This window comes from Eretmochelys imbricata, chromosome 7, assembly GCF_965152235.1.
Source record: "Eretmochelys imbricata isolate rEreImb1 chromosome 7, rEreImb1.hap1, whole genome shotgun sequence".
In the NCBI taxonomy this organism is placed as follows: domain Eukaryota; kingdom Metazoa; phylum Chordata; order Testudines; family Cheloniidae; genus Eretmochelys; species Eretmochelys imbricata.
In genome coordinates this window covers 111,021,145-111,039,928 of record NC_135578.1, presented here as the reverse complement: position 1 = coordinate 111,039,928, position 18,784 = coordinate 111,021,145, and the positions used below count along the sequence as shown (strand labels likewise).

Below are 18,784 nucleotides of genomic sequence, written 5' to 3'. Positions count from 1 at the left end.
GTATTGTTTCATATTCTCTGTGTATATATAAAGTCTGCTGCAGTTTCCACGGTATGTATCTGATGAAGTGAGCTGTAGCTCACGAAAGCTCATGCTCAAATAAATTGGTTAGTCTCTAAGGTGCCACAAGTACTCCTTTTCTTTTTAAAAAAGGATGAGCTGTCTCTAAGCCATTCTTTTCCCTCCAGTAAAAATCTGATTAGTTCAGGGGAGGCCAGCTCACCCAACGCTTCCATTTACAAACTCAAATATATGTTCCTATGTTTCTACTCAATGGCTCTCTCACATTAGTTGTGGGTTTTTGTGGGGATTTTTGTTCTGTTTTTTAATTTTTGTTAATCTATGCTCTTTGAATAGGTTGCAAGCTTATAAAGCTATCTTGCTCTTATTTTTGAAATAGTAACATCTTATTGCTACTTTGGTATCAAGCATAACTGATTAATAAAGATATACATTTCTGTTTATTTTCTTATCTTATTATGCTTGAAATAAGAAATTTCACAAGGATCTTTAATATATAGGCTTTGTGTACACTCACAAGTGCACTATCTCAACAGACAATAACATTGCCAAGAGTGGCATGGTTTATTGTGTCAATGATCCTTGAACTAAGAAGCAGTTAAGTAGGCCTTGACATGATCCTTCATAAATAGCCCCTTCATAACTTGTGTACAAACGAATCTTGTAATAGGCCTTGAAAGCATAAACTGAAACTACTCCTTACTATATCAATAATCTGTATATTAAGGAAAATTATATACATCTAAATCTACACATTAGAATCTGCAAACAGATTAGAGAAATTTGAGGCCAGTTTTCTGAAAGCTTAGAAGCTACTCATGGTATGGGGACTTAAACAATTTGGTGGAATATTTCATTTTGGATTCCAGGGCTTTGGAGCAGTTCAAAATTAGGGTTTAAAATACTCATTTGATTTCCAGCTACTTTTATTAAAACATCCTTTGGAGAATGAGAATGTTAAATGAAAGGCTACTAACTCTCATATTTTAGTCCTAAAACCATCTTCTGAAAGATCTGAGCTAATGCTGCCTTGGCCAGAGCCTAACATACCCACAGGGAAGTGTCCTTGAGCTTGTGAAAGTAAATAGGACTAAAGCCACAACTTGAAATAGTCATCAAAGTTGTGGATAATTATAGGGGACAATGACCACTCATATGAGTAATATTGAAACTAAAGGAGAAACATGGAACGGATGCGTCTGAACCACTATCCTAAACCCAAATATCCCCCAGACGTGGGAAAGTTTGGATGCAGATTTGAAGCCCAACCTAAATTTCATAGCTGGCCATGTACTGTAAATAAATGACTGAACTAAAACTCCAAGTCAGACTAACTTTAACTTTATGACTCAAGCCCATGCTTCCTAATAGACTACATGAAGCTGAGAGTGATGAGGAACACTGTACAAAAGTACTGAGGGATGCGATAAAGGTTGCCTTTGCTTATCAAACTAAAATATTGCAAGAGCAATACTGTACTTTAATTTGAGAGCACTTGGATTGCAAAACATAAAAAGCAGCCTCAATTTTGCATTTCTAAAAACATGGATTTATCACATACTCAGACTTGACTCCAAAAGACCACCCTATTAGTGGAAAGTGAGCACAGTGTATCCCACTATGAACTCTGACAAGAACATGGATGGCAGGGAGACTATGATCTTAGTGGATTTAAGGAGCATAGCTCATGTCTTAAATCATAGTGTGGCAAAAGCAAATCTGTTATTCAGTGCTTACAGATCTATGTGAAATCTAGGTAGATAGTGCCTCTATACTATGTTGATTGGAACCATATAACTACTTAAATTAGAAAGTGTGTTAATACCCCAAACAAGCAAACAAAGACCAATGATTCTCTGTCCATGATATGTGTATTTCCTGATATATGTCCTATAATAAAGGCAAAAAGGGATACACATTTTATTTGTTTCAGAGTAACAGCCGTGTAAGTCTGCATTCGCAAAAAGAAAAGGAGTCCTTGTGGCACCTTAGAGACTAACCAATGTATTTGAGCATAAGCTTGTAAGGAGAGTGATTACTTTAGATAAGCTATTGCCAGCAGGAGAGTGGGGTGGGGGAAGGTATTTTTTCATGCTTTGTGTGTATAAAAGATCTTCTATACTTTCCACAGTATGCATCCGATGAAGTGAGCTGTAGCTCACGAAAGCTTATGCTCAAATAAATTGGTTAGTCTCTAAGGTGCCACAAGTACTCCTTTTCTTTTTGCGAATACAGACTAACATGGCTGTTACTCTGAAACCTATGATTTCACTATGATACAAATATATAAATACATCCTCTTTATCTGTATTAGGCATTTGGTAAAGATGTAAATGATGCAATCAATTTCTGAAATATAAAGAGAAAAATATTTTTAGTATTCTTCTGAAATTATGATATATATGAGGAAACCTGATGATCCTATTAGACTATTATTTAGACACTGAAGATGGTCTAAGAGAAATAAATTGCACCGCATCCCTTCACTGCTATACATACTCAAAAAGAAGTTATCCAGTCTGTGAACTTTTTAACACAAATCAGATGTCAAGAATTATAACATTCATAAACCAGTCGGAGAACACTTCAATCTCTCTGGTCACGCAATCACAGACATGAAGGTCGCTATCTTAAAACAAAAAAACTTCAAATCCAGACTCCAGCGAGAAACTGCTGAATTGGAATTCATTTGCAAATTGGATACTATTAATTTAGGCTTAAATAGAGACTGGGAGTGGCTAAGTCATTATGCAAGGTAGCCTATTTCCTCTTGTTTTTTCCTCCCCCCACCCCCCCAGATGTTCTGGTTTAACTTGGATTTAAACTTGGAGAGTGGTCAGTTTGGACGAGCTATTACCAGCAGGAGAGTGAGTCTGTGTGTGTATGGGGGTGGGTTTTTGGAGGGGGGTGAGGGAGTGAGAGAACCTGGATTTGTGCAGGAAATGGCCTAACTTCATTATCATACACAAAGTGAGCTATAGCTCACGAAAGCTCATGCTCAAATAAATTGGTTAGTCTCTAAGGTGCCACAAGTACTCCATTTCTTTTTGCGAATACAGACTAACACGGCTGTTACTCTGAAACCTGTCATTGTGTAAAGAGTTGTCACTTTGGATGGGCTATCACCAGCAGGAGAGTGAATTTGTGTGGGGGGGTGGAGGGTGAGAAAACCTGGATTTGTGCTGGAAATGGCCTAACCTGACGATTACTTTAGATAAGCTATTACCAGCAGGACAGTGGGGTGGGAGGAGGTATTGTTTCATATTCTCTGTGTATATATAAAGTCTGCTGCAGTTTCCACGGTATGTATCTGATGAAGTGAGCTGTAGCTCACGAAAGCTCATGCTCAAATAAATTGGTTAGTCTCTAAGGTGCCACAAGGACTCCTTTTCTTTTTGCGAATACAGACTAACACGGCTGTTACTCTGAAACCTGTTTACTAAGGCATATACTTTGTTGTAATGTAAATAGATTTTTACACACTGCAGTACTGATGGCAAATTTACAATGTGTGTTTCTGTAATTTTAATCCTTAAAATATTTTTTAAATTACAGAAATTTGAACTTCTAATTATGGAAGACCAAGAAAGAACTGTGATGTATGGAAATACAATAATGACAATTTTAACAGTTGCCCAAATTCCTCCTCAGTTATAGGTGTGCAATCCAGTTAGCTTCAATAGGCTAAATTCATCCATGATATACCACCACTCAAATCCTACTGAGAAAGGAGGTGCCATTTGTACATAGTCATATATCAGAGCACAAATTTGTACAAGTGACATCTCTATCCTCAACTGATCTTTTCCTCGCAGATATTTAGTCCTGTCTGTTTACTTTAGTAAGAAATACAAGTTTTTTTACTTACTTACAAGTGTTTTACTTCTCTTAGCATGGTAGATTCAACAAAGCTAAGAGAAAGAGTTGAATTCTTTTCAATTAACACAGCTGTTTACTGAGTCCCCATTAATTACACCAGTGCAAGCCTACTGACAATAATAGGGTTGCACAGGCATCACTGATAGCATGAAATGGCTTTATTAATCAGTTAACTACACAATAATAGGCAGGATCATAGAATAAATCCTCCTTTTACAACATACCTGCAACTACTATCAGTGTTAATTGAAAATACAAGGGAAGAAAGAAAATACATGTCATGTTAATTTTTAATCAGTAAACTAAAATGATAAATATTTCTAAGAGAATTTTTACTATTATTTCAAATGGGTTATTCAGTAAGAACCAATAATTGTTAAAACTGCTTTCTATTCCCTAAAGTTAACCAGCTGTGTTTGAATGAAATCTTTGAGATCTTTTTTCCTATCATAGGTAGCCTCAGAAGATGATTGGGGGCTTTAATCACACCAATGCTTTATTTACACCCTTATAAAAAGGCACAAGGCAAGAAATTAACATTTTAGTAATCTGAAACTAAGTTTGAGGAACTGTATTTTCAATTTGTTAGACTGTGAAAGTGGGAAAATCCACATAGATCTCCCCTGGGCACCTTCTTTAAGGAATGCCTGGGGTCGGTTCAGAAGATTCTTCTGAAAAAGTAGACATAGGAAGAGGGATTATGTCTTCAGAGAAGCACTGTGATATTTTAAAGGCAAAGGGAAATAACTGTAGGGATTTTTCTTCATTACCACCCACCCCAGAGAAGTGAACATACAATGAGCAAGGTCTAGTGGTTTTAGAACAGAGGAAGTGTGCAGCTAATAGCATTTTAAGTATCTCCATTTTCAGTTACTTCAACAAAATTACCTGCGAACCAGGCAACAAAGTGAAAGTTTGTTGGTGAGAAATTGTAGACTACAAATGATCATTCAGGCTGTGAAATGTTTCTTTTTTCATGGAATGTAAAGGATTTTTAAAAGCAGAAGTAAAGTTACTGGGGCGCTTGGCAGCTTTGTCCTCACTAGATTATTTCACACACTATAATGTCTCTCTCTTTCAGGATGTTAATCTTGTGCAATTTTGTTGTTCAAAGACTCTTTTACTACACAAGGGAACTCACTTGAAAGTGTCTAGCATTAAAGATCATAACCAACCCCTGGAAGCGTCTAAGAGAAAGTGTGGACCCTCCACCTTGAAAAAGAGGAGTCCTAAACATCTGACTCGCTAACCAAAGCACCGTGGGAGTTCATAGCCAGGGCAATTCCAATCATCTTCATTAAGTCCCAGCTGTTCACACAGCCATGGCACCTGCCATCTCTATGTGCTAGTCAGCTGTAGCCCAAAGGCCACTGATAAGGAAGAGCTAGGGTGACCAGATGTCCCCATTTTATAGGGTCAGTCCCGATTTTTAGGTCTTTTTCTTATAATAAGCTCCTATTATTCCCCCAGCCCCCGTCCCGATCTTTCACACTTGCTCTCTGGTCACCCTCAGAAGAGCAAATACCCTCTTCCCCGTCTGGCTCCTGGGAAAAGCTGAAGGGACGGTAGGCGACTTGCCCAGGGTCACACAGCAGCTCACTGGCGGAGGCGGGGAGAGAACCCAGGAGTCCCGGCTGCCAGGCTGAGGGCGGGGAGAGCGTGGGGGAGGGGTCTGATCCCCCGACTCCTCGCAGAGGGCGCGCGCAAGGCAACCGCCTCCGCGGCAGCGGTCGCGCGAGAAGTCGGCGCTGAGGGAACGCGCTCCGTCTCCTAGCAGCCGCCGCCCCCTTCTCAGCCCCATGGAGCCCGGCGGGGAACGGGAGCTGCGGCGGAACCTCCTCGAACTCAGGCACCAGGCGGCCGAGTATTATCGGAGCAACGAGGTCCCGCAACGGCTGGAGGAGGCGCTCAACGCCACGTTCTACCTGCGTCCCGCCGACCTCTACGGCCATCTGGTACCTACCGGCGGGGGGGCCAGTGTGCAAGCGCCGGACTGGGGGGGGTGGCTAATGCGCAGGCGCTGCACTACCGCTCTCTGCCCCCCTCCCCCCGACAGATCCCATAATCCCCCGCGCAAATGGAAAGTGAGCGGAGTAAGGTTGAGGGTAGGAGCTTTGCTCAGGTGCAGGAGGGAGTGAGAACGAGGCTCGCCCCTCCCCTCCCGCCCCAGCAGGGGCAGTGGGGTGAGGCAGGTGGGCCTGGGGGTGCCCAGCCTCCTGTGGCATCACCCAGTGGGCGCTCCACCTGACTGACCTTCCCCTGAGATGCTGCTCGAGCCTAAGGGTACCAGCTTGCATGACGTTATCACCAGGCTCAGCTCTTTGCTATTTTTCATAAAGACCCAGCTCCTGGATTCTCGGGATTAGGTGACAATTTCAGATTCCATCAAAAGAGTTATTAGCTCTTCTGGTTGTGGAGCAAAGCTTAATCATGAGACCTAACCTGCACCCTCGCAGCCCAGAAATCAGAGGACAAAATGGCCCTTCCTTTTATTTAACTTAAAACAGATTTGAAAACAATGTCACAGTGTGAGGCCTGGGCCATGATTTTTGAATGCTTGGGTTTGTCACTGCTGGAACGACAGTATTAGATGGCCCCTTAACAAAGCTATTCAATCATTTTAAGCTAGCTCGATTGAACTAACAAGAGATTGCAAAGTATTTTCTTCTGAGACTGTAGGCTGATGCTCCTACAGCCACAACTATTGTGCAGACCTCTGCCAAGCATCAGAAGAATGAAGATAAAGGGAGTCTGGTTAGTTTTCACGCTGCTATTGGTATTCAGATCCCTGTGGGCTTAGGTGAAATGGATAAGAATAAGGCGAGCTTTCCCCTTTGCTGTTCAGCCAGCAGCAGAGTCAGACACTGGAACTAGTGTGGCCAATAAAATATCCACTCCTTATAATAGTGGAATGGCCAACACCATACTTTAGAAAGCTGTTTTAAAAAGATTGCCTTCCAATGCTTCCTCCTACACGAATGTCTCTATGATAATGAAGTCTTACATCTCAAGCATTATTCATTGCATTGTTCCATGTTGACCTCAAGTTTCATTACTCTCCATGATAAGGTGTGATCACTAGTTCCAGATTATGTTTTACTGGAAAGAAGGTAAATCAAACAAAATTCTATCATGCTTGTGATAGTTGATTTTTTTTTAATGATACTTGTTAGTTAGATATGCCTCTGCCTCCTCACTGCAGCTTTCCATACTATGTACCACTCTATTCACCAGGATTGCATCCACAGTTACACTGGTGTTTCTAGTTTCCACCTGTTATGGTTCACTTCCTACCTCACAAATCACTCTCTGGATCTGGTGATGGTTCCTCTTCTTTGCTAAGACCAGCTCTCTTTAGAAACCCACAAGATTTAGGGTGGTAGCCGTGTTAGTCTGTATCAGCAAAAACAACGAGGAGTACCTCCCAAAAGAATAAATGGACACAAATAGGACGTCAAGAATTATAAAATTCAAAAAACAGTCAGAGAACACTTCAATCTCTCTGGACACTCAATAACAGACTTAAAAGTAGCAATTCTTCAACAAAAAAACTTCAAAAACAGACTCCAACGAGAAACTGCAGAACTGGAATTAATTTGTAAACTGGACATCATCAAATTAGGCCTGAATGAAGACTGGGAGTGGATGGGTCACTTCAAAAACTAAAAACTAATTTCCCTATGCTAATTTCCCCCTACTGTTACTCACACCTTCCTATCAACTGTTTGAAATGAGCCACCCTGATTACCACTACAAATGTGATTTTTTTCCTCCTGTTGATAATAGCCCACTTCCACTTTAATTGAATTGTCTCGTTAGAGCTGACTGCCCCACTTGGTAAGGCAACTCCCATCTTTTCATGTATTGTGTAGATATATCTGCCTACTCTATTTTCCACTCCATGCATCTGATGAAGTGTGTTTTAGCCCACAAAAGCTTATGCCCAAATAAATTTGTTAGTCTCTAAGGTGCCACAAGTACTCCTCGTTGTTTCCACAAGGTTTAGTTCTTCGTCTTGTCTTTTCCTTCTTGGGCATTTACCACATTAACACAGATGAAACTCAACTGTAAATAACTAATGATTCCTCTGTGGCATCTTGACCAAGTCAGCTTTTGACATCATGCCAAGAGAAGCATTCAGAAACAATCCTTTTTTCAATATCCTCTTTCTTGAAGTCAGATCTCTCAGTTGCCTTCTCTGTAAACTTAGAAATATTATTTCTCTAATTATATTATGGAGGCAAAAGTGATAAGGTGGGTGAGGTAATATTGGACCAACTTCTGTTGATGAGAGAGACAAGAGTTAAGTATCACAGGATATTTAATGCTCCTTTAAGACCAGATCCTGTGAGTCATCCTCGAAATGGCTTTAGCAGTTGTTCCTGATTAGGCTCTCTCCTCTGCCTTCTAGAGACAGACAGGTACAGTCTTTTTTAGATGGCTTATTCAAGGACAGAGTGCCCTACACCTGCAACATCAGCAACTGCCGTGAGGCAGTGAGGGGCTTATTTTGTGTGTCAGTTTTAAGAGTAACTGCACCTGTATTCCTCCTCAATGGTCCACTCTAGGAATGCCCAGTCTTACATCCATCACCTGTCTCTGGGCAGGGACCCATGTTCCACACCCTTCTGACCAGGAGCTTTAAGGATGCACACCCCCCCTGCCAAACATTGTGATATCCTCAGCAAGCCATTGGGTCTAACAGCTAGCACCTATGCATTGTTCTTTCTTTCTTTCTGAGGGCTATGAACAGTGGATTGCCAGCAGTTACAAGTAGGCTTTGCAGAATTAAATGTTTATTTTTTTCTAATTGTGGATTATCGTTTTTTATTTATGATTTTTTGATGATCAGTTTGCATTTTTAGGAATTCTTTTTATTTAACTATTTTTATTTTTTACAGCTGTGTGGGGTAGTGTTCAGATTAGGGCAATGCTGACAGTGGGGATGTAGGAGGTCCTTGTGAAGCTGAGGGGCCAAAGACCCCAGGGTGGAACATTCGGGGTAAGCTTCAGTTGTTCTGGCCCCCTGCATTTGGAGCAGAGACTCCCAGCCAGGACTGGTAAGGAGGAGCATGAGCCCCAGCCACGGGGAGGCTACCCCGCTGCTGAACAGTTCCTGCTTGGGAATGGCTCCCACCCTCTTGGTTAGTGTGTGAGTGAATGGAGCCATGAGAGCAGAGCTGCAGAGGGCTCCCTGCATAGTTGAGGGGCCAGTGGCACTGGATCCCTGCAGGCACAAGGTGGAGGGAAGGTTGGGGTCCTGGTGAGGGAAAGCAGAGCTCAGGCCAGACTAGGGCCATGAGGTGGAGTTGTCACCCAGGGACAGAGCCACCACCATGTCCGGGGACAACTCCTCCACGCCAGGACCATATCCTTCTCTGTACCTTATGTCTGCAGGTATTGGATGTCACCAACCCCACTCACTCACCCACCCACCCACCAGCCAGAAGTGTGGGAGCTGTTCCTGAGCAGGAACTGTTTGGCAGCAGAATGGCCTCCCCTATAGCTGGGGGCTCATCCTCATCTTTGCAGTTCTGGCTGGTGGTCTCTGCTTCTCTAGACCAGGATAACCACAGCCTCCCCTGCACAGCCTGCAGGGATCAGGTGTCACCAGTCATGCAGCCATGCGGGAAGCCATCTGCAGCTCTGTTGTCATGGCCCTGCTCCCTCACTACAGTGACAACAGAGCTGAAGGGCTGGTGACACCCAATCCCTGCAGGCACAAAGTGTCGGGGAGGCTGCGTTCCTGGCAGGGCAGAACAGAGTCTCTTAACACTCCGGTGCCACAAGCGCTATTGAGGGCTCCCTGTACTGCCACGGAGGCATTCAGCAGTGGAGTGGCCTCCCCGCTGGCTAGCACCAGCTTACTCACTCCCATGGCAGCAGGTTTGCAGAGGGCTCCCTGCACTGCTGCAGGGCCAGTGACACCAAATCCCTACAGATACTCTGTCTGGTACCAACTGATATTTTTTCAGTCGATTGCAGTGTGTCAGCTGAAATGGATGTTTACTGACCGTTACTGATTGAAATTGAATCCTGCCAAGCCTAATTACAAGTTATCATGCAGCTTTTTCTCAGAGCACATTTATTCTTAGGGTAAAAGCATCAGAGAGAAAACATAAAAAAACAATGAAAGTTCTGACATGCTTATTAATAAACATACCAGAAATCATCCGTCAGTCTTAGGAGGTCCAGATAGGTCAACATTCTTCCAACTCCTCCCTTAAGGGTTGGTCCCCCCCTAGGATCTATGGTCCTGTCCATTTGTTGAATCAAAAGAGAGGTCACAGGTGAATTCAAGCTCATTCTTTTCTACCAAAAACCCTTTCTTTGTTTCCTAGTCTCTAGAAAACCAAGCCTAAAGCAGTATATGCAAACTATCCTAGGGGGCAGTATGTCTTGGAGTTGCATATAATCCTAGGAGTAGTCAGCTCCTACTGTTTTTAAATTTCTGGAGAAGCTGTGGTATCCCTCCCCCATGGAGTAGGACACAATCATACATAAACTATTCATAAATGTAATACAATAGTCCTCAGATATATGGCATGGGGCTGTAATATCTGTCACAATATGAACCTGAATAGAAATGAATAGTACTATATAGGTTGTAAGCAGTAAGTATAAACCCAGGTCCTAGAGTGGCTCTTAAGCACGCAGCATAGGAATAGGAATACTGAAGTATCCTGATGAATACCAAGGCACAAAAATAGATTTACCCAAGGATGGATTTAATGGTAACATAAAATGAAAGACTTATTTACACAGAAATTGATTTTTTTAATCAAACTCTCTCTCTTCTTCAAGGCTAACTACTTCTCTAAATTTTCAAAACCTCCAGTAATATGCAAATTAATTGGAAGGAAGGTCCTTGATGGAGTTGGTCGACCAACATTAGAAGTGGAAATATTTTGCACAGTTAAAAACCATGAGAAGGTATGAGCTACATCTTATTTTGTTATATATCCTAACAGGACATTACAGAGATGCTCATCTCCACCATTGTTAATGATGGGTTATTTTAATTAATGAGACAAAATGGAGGAGTTAAATGTGGATCAAGTTCCTGAATGAATTACTTTTGTAAGTCAGAAGTAGCAAAACTCTGGTGAAAATTGACTACATTGCCCTACCCCTGACTATTATACAGTATTAGCTGTTTTTAGAATAATAATGCTTTGTTTATATTTTAATTTGTGACCCACATCTGATATTACATTCATGTATGTTGTTGTTTGTCATATAATTGTACCCGGGTCCTTGTCTCACAAAAACTGTCCTCTTATAGTCATAGCAGCCATAAGCAAAAACTCCTCTTGACTCCAAGGGTGGCAGGAGATAGCTTTTAGCATTTGTCAGACTTGGACCCTAATTTAACTCATTCTCCCTACATAACATGAGTTTTGTGTCTTGCTTTTCTTTCTTTAAAATGTCTCAATGGCACCTTTCTCAGTCTTCTTACACTGGTAATTTGCTAGATGAGGCTCCAGTCCTGCAAACACACACTTATGTGCTCAGTAGTCCTACTGAAGTCAATAGAATTACTCGTGCTTAAACATATACATATATGTGTTTGCAGGATCAGGGCTTTAGAACTATCCCTGTTCTTGGAGATAGCTCTGCTTGTATAAGCATTTTTTTTTTTTTACTATACATTTATTTTCATTCGTATGTTCTGAGCTACATATCTTTTTATTCCTATTACACTACTATATTTCAGAAAAAAAGCATGCAGTCTAGTCTTAACACAGTTCATGTCAATAAACAGGTTTTCATGCTGCGAGTTTAGGGCAGTGTACGTTTCACTTCATTCAAAAATATTGTTGTGTGTTCCAGAAATTCAAGACTAGTTCTGTGTTCCCCTCACATTAGCATTATTCCTCATTAGCATCCAAGGTTGTTCCCTAGATGGCTGAATAGAGACACTGGATTTATGGCTTATTATAACAATCTATAACCCACTAACAACCCCCTACCCCCAAGCTACTTTTTCTTCTCCCTTCCCCCCATGAATGGAGGGATGTTAATAGACCCTTCACCTTGAATAGTCCATTGAAACATGTGTTAACTACTTATGCTAAACAACCGATTCCATCTTATATTTGCTGTGACACTCCCAGAACTGAAGAAAAGCTCTGTGAAAGTTTAAAAGCGTCTCTCTTTCACCAAGAGAAGTTGGTCCAATAAAATATATTACCTCACCCACCTTGTCTCTCTGCTTCACTGCAGATGGTAGCTACTTACACTCTCCTTGAAGTAGAGCTATGATTTACTTCATTGAAAATGCTCAGAAAAGTAGACAATTTATGTATTTTTTTTTTTAAATCCAGTATGAAAAGTATTTAAGGTTCATTTTGTCTAACATCCTTAATGCAATCATCCTTAGGAAATCTGTAAAGGATGCACAGTAGTTAGTGACTGATCAAAATAGAGTTCATTTGAAAGGTCACATTGTCATTATATGACACTTTTCACTGCAACAGTAGACAGCTTTTGTACCATGAATAAGGTTAAGATTCTGTCACTGGTATTTTTCGAAAAAGTCAGGGACAGGTTGGCGGCAATAAACAAAAATTCATGGAAGCCCACGACCTGTCCCAGACTTTTACTAAAAGTACCTGGGTGGATAAAGGGGGACAAACAGTGCTGCTGGGGCTTTCCGCTGCTCCAACCCTGCTGCTGCTCCTGCTCCTGCAGCCGGGGCTGACCACTGCTGATCCAGCCCCACAGGGGCTGACCCAGTCCCAGCTGCTGCTCCAGTGGGCCGGGGACTGCTGCTCCAGCATGCCTGGGGCTGGCCGACCGCCAGCTATTCTGGGGGCTGCTGTTCCGGTGGCTCCGGGGCTGACAGCTGCTCTAGCTCTGCCCCAAAAGGAGTCATGGAGATCCCGGAAAGTCACAGACTCCATTACGTCTGTGACAGAATTATATCCTTAACCATGATTCACCAGCATTTATACTTTTTTGATACTGTCATTCACCCTCAGTTTTTAATGTAATTTATAGGCACATCTTCCTAAAATATTGCCAGGTAAATAACACTTATGAAACTTATTTTGACAGATGCTTATTTCAGAAGAGGAAATGGATGCAGAGTTTTGATTTTTTTTTTTTTAAAGTTACCTATGGTCATCTTTTTTTAATTTTGTGTTGTACATTTGGCAATCTATTGTCAGTAATATTTGTAAAGAATTTCTATTGCCAAAAGATCTGGAAAAACACTAACTTACACAGAGATGTTCATACTTCAGCAGACCTGAAGAAGAGCTCTGAGTAAGCTTGAATTCTAGTGGTTAAAACACAAATTAGGACTCCTGGGTTCTATTCCTGGTGCTGTCACTGTTTTAGGTCCAGATTCTGAAATCTGATCCCTATCTCCATGCAGAGCCTCACTGAATTGGGATTGGATTGAGACACCATGTAGGTGTAAATTCTGTTGCCATTGATCAGAACTGCAGGCTCAGAGCCTTATTTTGGGCCAGTCACTAAATCACTCTGAACCTTACTTTACCATCCTTTAAAATGAGTATAAAAATTATGTGACAGGAGAATTAACACATAAGTAATATTCATAAATGGTTTGAGAATCTTAGCTGGAAAGCTGTAAGTGCAGAAGTACGAGAAACCAAGAAAAAGCTTCAATTATGGGATCAATTAAGTTCCTGGGGAGGGGGGCTATGTTTAAGCCTATATCTTTTTAATCTTTTAAAGTGTCGTTTCAAAGTTAGAAATTGAACAGTTTGTAAGCTTTTCACATTAATTTTGCAGAGCATTTGTTCCATTGTGGTCTCTTCTCATTCTGAAATCCTTGAAAATGCTTCACCTGAAGCAATTGATGCTGATGAGAAAGAAAGAAATGACTCTATTAATAGAGCCCTGGAATGGGTAAATGGATCACTGAATGAAATGCTCAGAGACCTGCAACCTGCTGACCAGTGTAAAGTTGATGAGCTGCTTGGGTAGGTCTTGCATATTTTTTTCACTGATTTTTACTGTAGTAAAACAAATTCTTGCAAATAATTGTGTTGCAAATAAAATAATTTGTGCAAAATCTCAATATTTTTTCTAATGTTGTTCCTAATTCTTTCGACACAATATTTCTGGGATATTATTGCCACTAGAAGCCTTGCACTATATTATTTCCATTGCTGTATATTTTTATATAATATGAAGTTCATCCCAGCCTGTACAAAATCCAAATAAACCAGCATTGTGCAGAAATACAAAGATGGGAGTTAGGAATACACCTCTAACACACACCACACACACCCTACTTTTGGACTTATGACCTAGAATATCAGCCACAGTCCCCACATTGGATCTATGTAAGGAACTGATCCAATGCCCATTGAAGTCAATGGGAGTGTTTCCATTGATTTCAGTATGAGTTAGTACTGATCCAGTGGTCTTTCCCTCAGCAGCTCATGGATCTTGGGTTGGAATCTTCCTCAGCCAGCAGCTCAGCCACTGCCTCTAGTGGCCTGCAGGACATAAGTGATGTGAAAGGCCTTCAATGGGACCTCAGCACCGAGATTAATTTCCCACGTAGTGTATTTACAAATCTCTGGTTTTGATGGAGTACTCTTTCAAAATAGGCCACTCTGAGAGGATAGCTAAGGCTCTTACCTTGGGATCATTATCAACCTCCTTTTGTTTCTGTTTTAAGTTTCTGATTTTTGTTTTAAGCTTCCTTGAAAAATACCTATTCTGTAATCAAGTTCATTTGCATTTTTCCATACAAACTTCTTCTGATCTTAGAGAAATTATGAAGCCGTGGAGAATGGTAATACTTTTCCATTTATAATACATTTATCTGGTCTTTGGTAAGAAAAATTATAGGCTAACGTATTTGAAAAAGCACCTGAAGTGCCCCAAAAGGTGTTTTGATTTTCCTAGTATCAAAAACCCCACAGATTTAGTTGAACAGTTTTAAAAAAAAATAAAATTGATGTTTGGCTTGGGAATTGTCTAATAATATTTTACATGTACAATATATAACATTTTTCATCCCAGATCATACTATAAACTGATTTTTTTTCTTCACCAAAAACCTTCTTTATGAATGGAGTCTCACTTTAATAGGAAAGGGCCTAGTTGGTTAAAGATTGACTGCTCTTCACTCTGGGAATGGTGGTATGACCTCTCTTCATCCTCTGCAGTTGTAAGAGTTACTGGCAGCTACCTCTTGGAAGGGATCAGCTTTCTAACAGGAGCAGCTGCTGGAAGACTAGTAGCCAGGACTTCCTTTTTACTTGTTGGAATGGAGTATATCATATACCTGACCGGTATAAACTGTTGCATTCCAAGAAAATTAGCTCTGTGGAACTTGCTTAGTGGAGTAAAGCTTCACTATGGATGAAATTCATCTAATTGATGGGAGTCTGAACAAAACCATTGATTTACCACTTATATGGCCTTATTCCTACAGCACTGGGGTAAATTTCACTCTATATGTTGCTTCCATTGTATACAAACAACTAAAATACAGCCAATTCTAAAGAAGCAGCCATATAACCAGAGCTCAACTCTAGAGAAAGATGACCTTTTGGATAAGCAAATTAGGCCAAATTCTGACAATTTGGGGAAGTGCCATGGGATTTTTAATATCCGTGCAAAGCAAATAAGTCTTCCTTTTGAGGGTCTTCTCTGTATAGAGCTCACGTTATTTACCGTGGAAGGATAAAGAGCTGAGTCAACCTTGCTGAGTTTGAAGGAGTTTTTGCACTTCAAGCTGGTTGTTTAGACCACTAAGCCATCTCCTCTGAGTTTCAATTCAATAGGATTTGAAATAGCTGAAAAATGAGGTTTAATTACTAAACAGCATTGCCGTCCTCATTTGAATATGTATACTTTGCCGTTCTGTTACTTCTGTCCCGAGTTTTCAAAGTACATATCTATTAAGCCTTATAACATCCCTTTGTGACGTCTATTATTAAACCTATTTTAGAGATGGCTAGACCGAGGCACAAAGAAGTTTATTGACTTTCTCAGGTTCACATGAGGCGTCAGCAGCAGAACCATGAATAGATCTTAATTCATTTCCCAGCATGTGCTTTTCCCACTAGCCCATACCTGCTCCTCATCTACCTAATAATATTCTTAAGCAACTAATCATTATGCCTTTTCTTTTCCCATCAGTGAATACTTTGCAAAGAAGGTAGAAGAAGAAAAAGAAAGAAAGGAAATTGAAAGGGAAGAACAAGAAGCAGCAATTTCTGCACCTGCATGCGTTCCAGCTTTATCAGCTGTAACACCATCTGCCAAAAAAAAAGGAGTCAAATTAGGTTTCAGTTGATTTTCTTCTAATATTTCGTGCAAAATAGGTATCAATAAAGATGCTAGCATTCCTTCTGTAGCTCCCCATGGGCACTGAAAGGTAGCAGTGCTTCTCTATCGTGATTTTGTAGCAGGATCCCAGACCTCCTTCCTGGCCACTAGCTGCAGTTCCTCTCTACCAGAGCATCAGTCAGCAATGAGAATAAGTCATCTCCACTGCAAAGCTTGGGGAACGGGGAGAAGAGAACAAAGCATGCTCAGTCAGCCACATGGGATAGTGTAATGGAGCCTCTTTCCAGGTTGTGATTGGCCTAGTTGGGGGGAGAGGGGGTCCACTCTTCATCCTGGGAATGAGAATGGAGGAGGATGTGGATGAAAATTATGGGGGAGGAAGTGGGAACCATAGGAATAAGCAGGAAAATGTGAGTGGAATGAAGATGGGGAGAAGAAACAATGGGGGAAGAGAAGAGAAATTGGGGAACACAGAAAGGGGGAAGAATGGAGGTGAGAAGGCAAACAGAATACAGAGGAAAGGGGAGGGATCTGTGAAAAGAGGGAATCAGACAGTGAGGCAGTGTAGAGAGGAGAAGCAGAAAGAATAAAAATGACTAAGGAAGGGGAAGAGAAAGTGGTATGAGCAAAGGAAAATGGGTGGTGGAGACCAAAGGTAATAAATATATGGGCAAAAGTAAGGAGAAAGAGTATGTACATGCTGGCTTCCTCATTTCCTCAGAGAAATCGTCTCCTTTCTGTTATCTTCTTTCTGTGGAATTGGAGAGTGAGCCATCACCTCTGCTGCTGCTGATGCCTCATCATGTTTATCTTGTTATTGACTTCTTTCTTATTTTGTAAGATCAGTGTAATTTCTTGAGATTGTTTTATAGATGTGCACGTTAATGCAAATATACATCTATTGTCCAACTTAGATTATTAGTTATGCTATCCACAGTTATCATGTCCATTCTCAGATGTCATCTTTTGCTTCACACAGTAGTTTGAGTGGGTTTTGATACCCAACTGTCATTGACTACTTAGTTTCAGTAGTTATCATTGATTTCTTGCTGAATGTAAAAATCGATAAATTCACACTTATTTAAGAAAGTTTTGGCTATTAGAAGTCAATAGGTGTGGCTACTGACTCACAGTGAAGGGGTAGTAGATACTCAACTGCTGTTAGCTGGTTTTAGAATGTACTCTGTCTGCTTGCATGTGGCACAAAAGACCATTTCCTACAAAGAATCTTTGGAGAACAAAACAACTGTTTGCTTTAGCTTTTGATCATTCACTTACTTCATCCCTATTGGTGCTGCACTTTACCCTGTGGGTATAAGTGGTGTAGAATCTATCACATGCTGTAAATGTAGTTCAGGTCCTATTTTGGTGAATCTTCACATACAATACTACAAATGTACTCTGTTGTATTTGTATTTTGTTATTGAAAATTGCTCTGCAATGCTGGTATGAAGGGTCAGATTTTCAAAAGAGCATGTATTTAGGAACCAAAATAAATGATAAGATTTTCAAAGGAGGTACATTGGATGCTGAGCACTTTTGAAAAATCTAGCCCAAATTGTGGGTGTTGAACACTTGAAAATCTGGTCCCTTCAGTTCATGGCTTAAGGGTGCTATATTCTTCTTAGTGTACATGTTACTTAGCAGAAAACAGAAGGTGCACTTTCTCTCAAAGAGCTTATAATGTAAACTAGATAAATGCAGAAAATGATGAGAACTAGAAAGGAAGGGAGGAGTGAGGTTTACAACAAATAAAGAACATGCAAAACATGCTTTGCGTATGGAGTTTGAAAGATCAGATTATTACATCTAAATACAGAGAAGGGCAAAAGATAAGATCTAGAAATCAGTGGTTAAAAGCTAGCTGAAGGAAGTGAATTTTGAGGGATTTAAAATCAGAAAGGAGGTAGAATGCATTGTGCAGTTGGAGATCAAGATAACCCCAAGTGATGAGAGCTGCAAGATACAACAAAAATGGATTGATTATTTGAAATAAACATCAAATTAATCCTTAAAATCATAGTGCATCAATTAATATGCATAACATTTAATGCAATATTTTACTTATTTGTAGGATGCTGATATTTTAGGTACACAACTGAATTTTAAACTGGTAAAACATTTAGTAAATATTCTTAATCACGTCAGGGAAGAAGTGTTCTGTTGCAGAGAAACCAATCCCACCTGCAGAACCCATTGAACCAGTGCTCTGTGGCAGCATAGCCATTGGAGGATTATCACTTGCTGTTGCTAAAACTGGTGCCACCATTAACAACACACCTTTGTATTTACATCTTGCACTGATGAAACATGATCAGGTAATTGACAATATATTTTTTTTCATTTTGTCTCAGCTGTAGTCACTGTTCCAGAGTTGTGTACTTCAGGAATGTTCAGTGAAAAGCTGTATAGTTTGATACCCATTGTCAGATGACTCCTTATATGACATAATGCAAAACTCATTGAGGTCAATGGAGGGAATCTTTCCACTCACTTCATTGGGCTTTGGATCTGGTCTGTAACGAAAATAAACAAGAAAACACTTGGTTAAACAATAAGAGTTAAACAGTCTTATTTTCACATGGCTTTCTCAATTTCA

The 18,784-nt window shown here is 40.6% G+C and overlaps 1 protein-coding gene across 1 annotated transcript in view; it reads left to right on the top strand.

The window, feature by feature from the left end:
• Nucleotides 1-5,699: 5,699 nt before the first annotated feature.
• The window catches only part of ENO4 (enolase 4), a 33,370-nt gene continuing 20,285 nt past the window's right edge, over nucleotides 5,700-18,784 (top strand). The window contains exons 1-5 of the mRNA XM_077821892.1: nucleotides 5,700-5,855; nucleotides 10,705-10,833; nucleotides 13,666-13,856; nucleotides 16,036-16,181; nucleotides 18,334-18,503. Coding sequence (XP_077678018.1) covers nucleotides 5,700-5,855; nucleotides 10,705-10,833; nucleotides 13,666-13,856; nucleotides 16,036-16,181; nucleotides 18,334-18,503 — 792 coding nt within the window. The remainder of the gene's footprint in view (nucleotides 5,856-10,704; nucleotides 10,834-13,665; nucleotides 13,857-16,035; nucleotides 16,182-18,333; nucleotides 18,504-18,784) is intronic.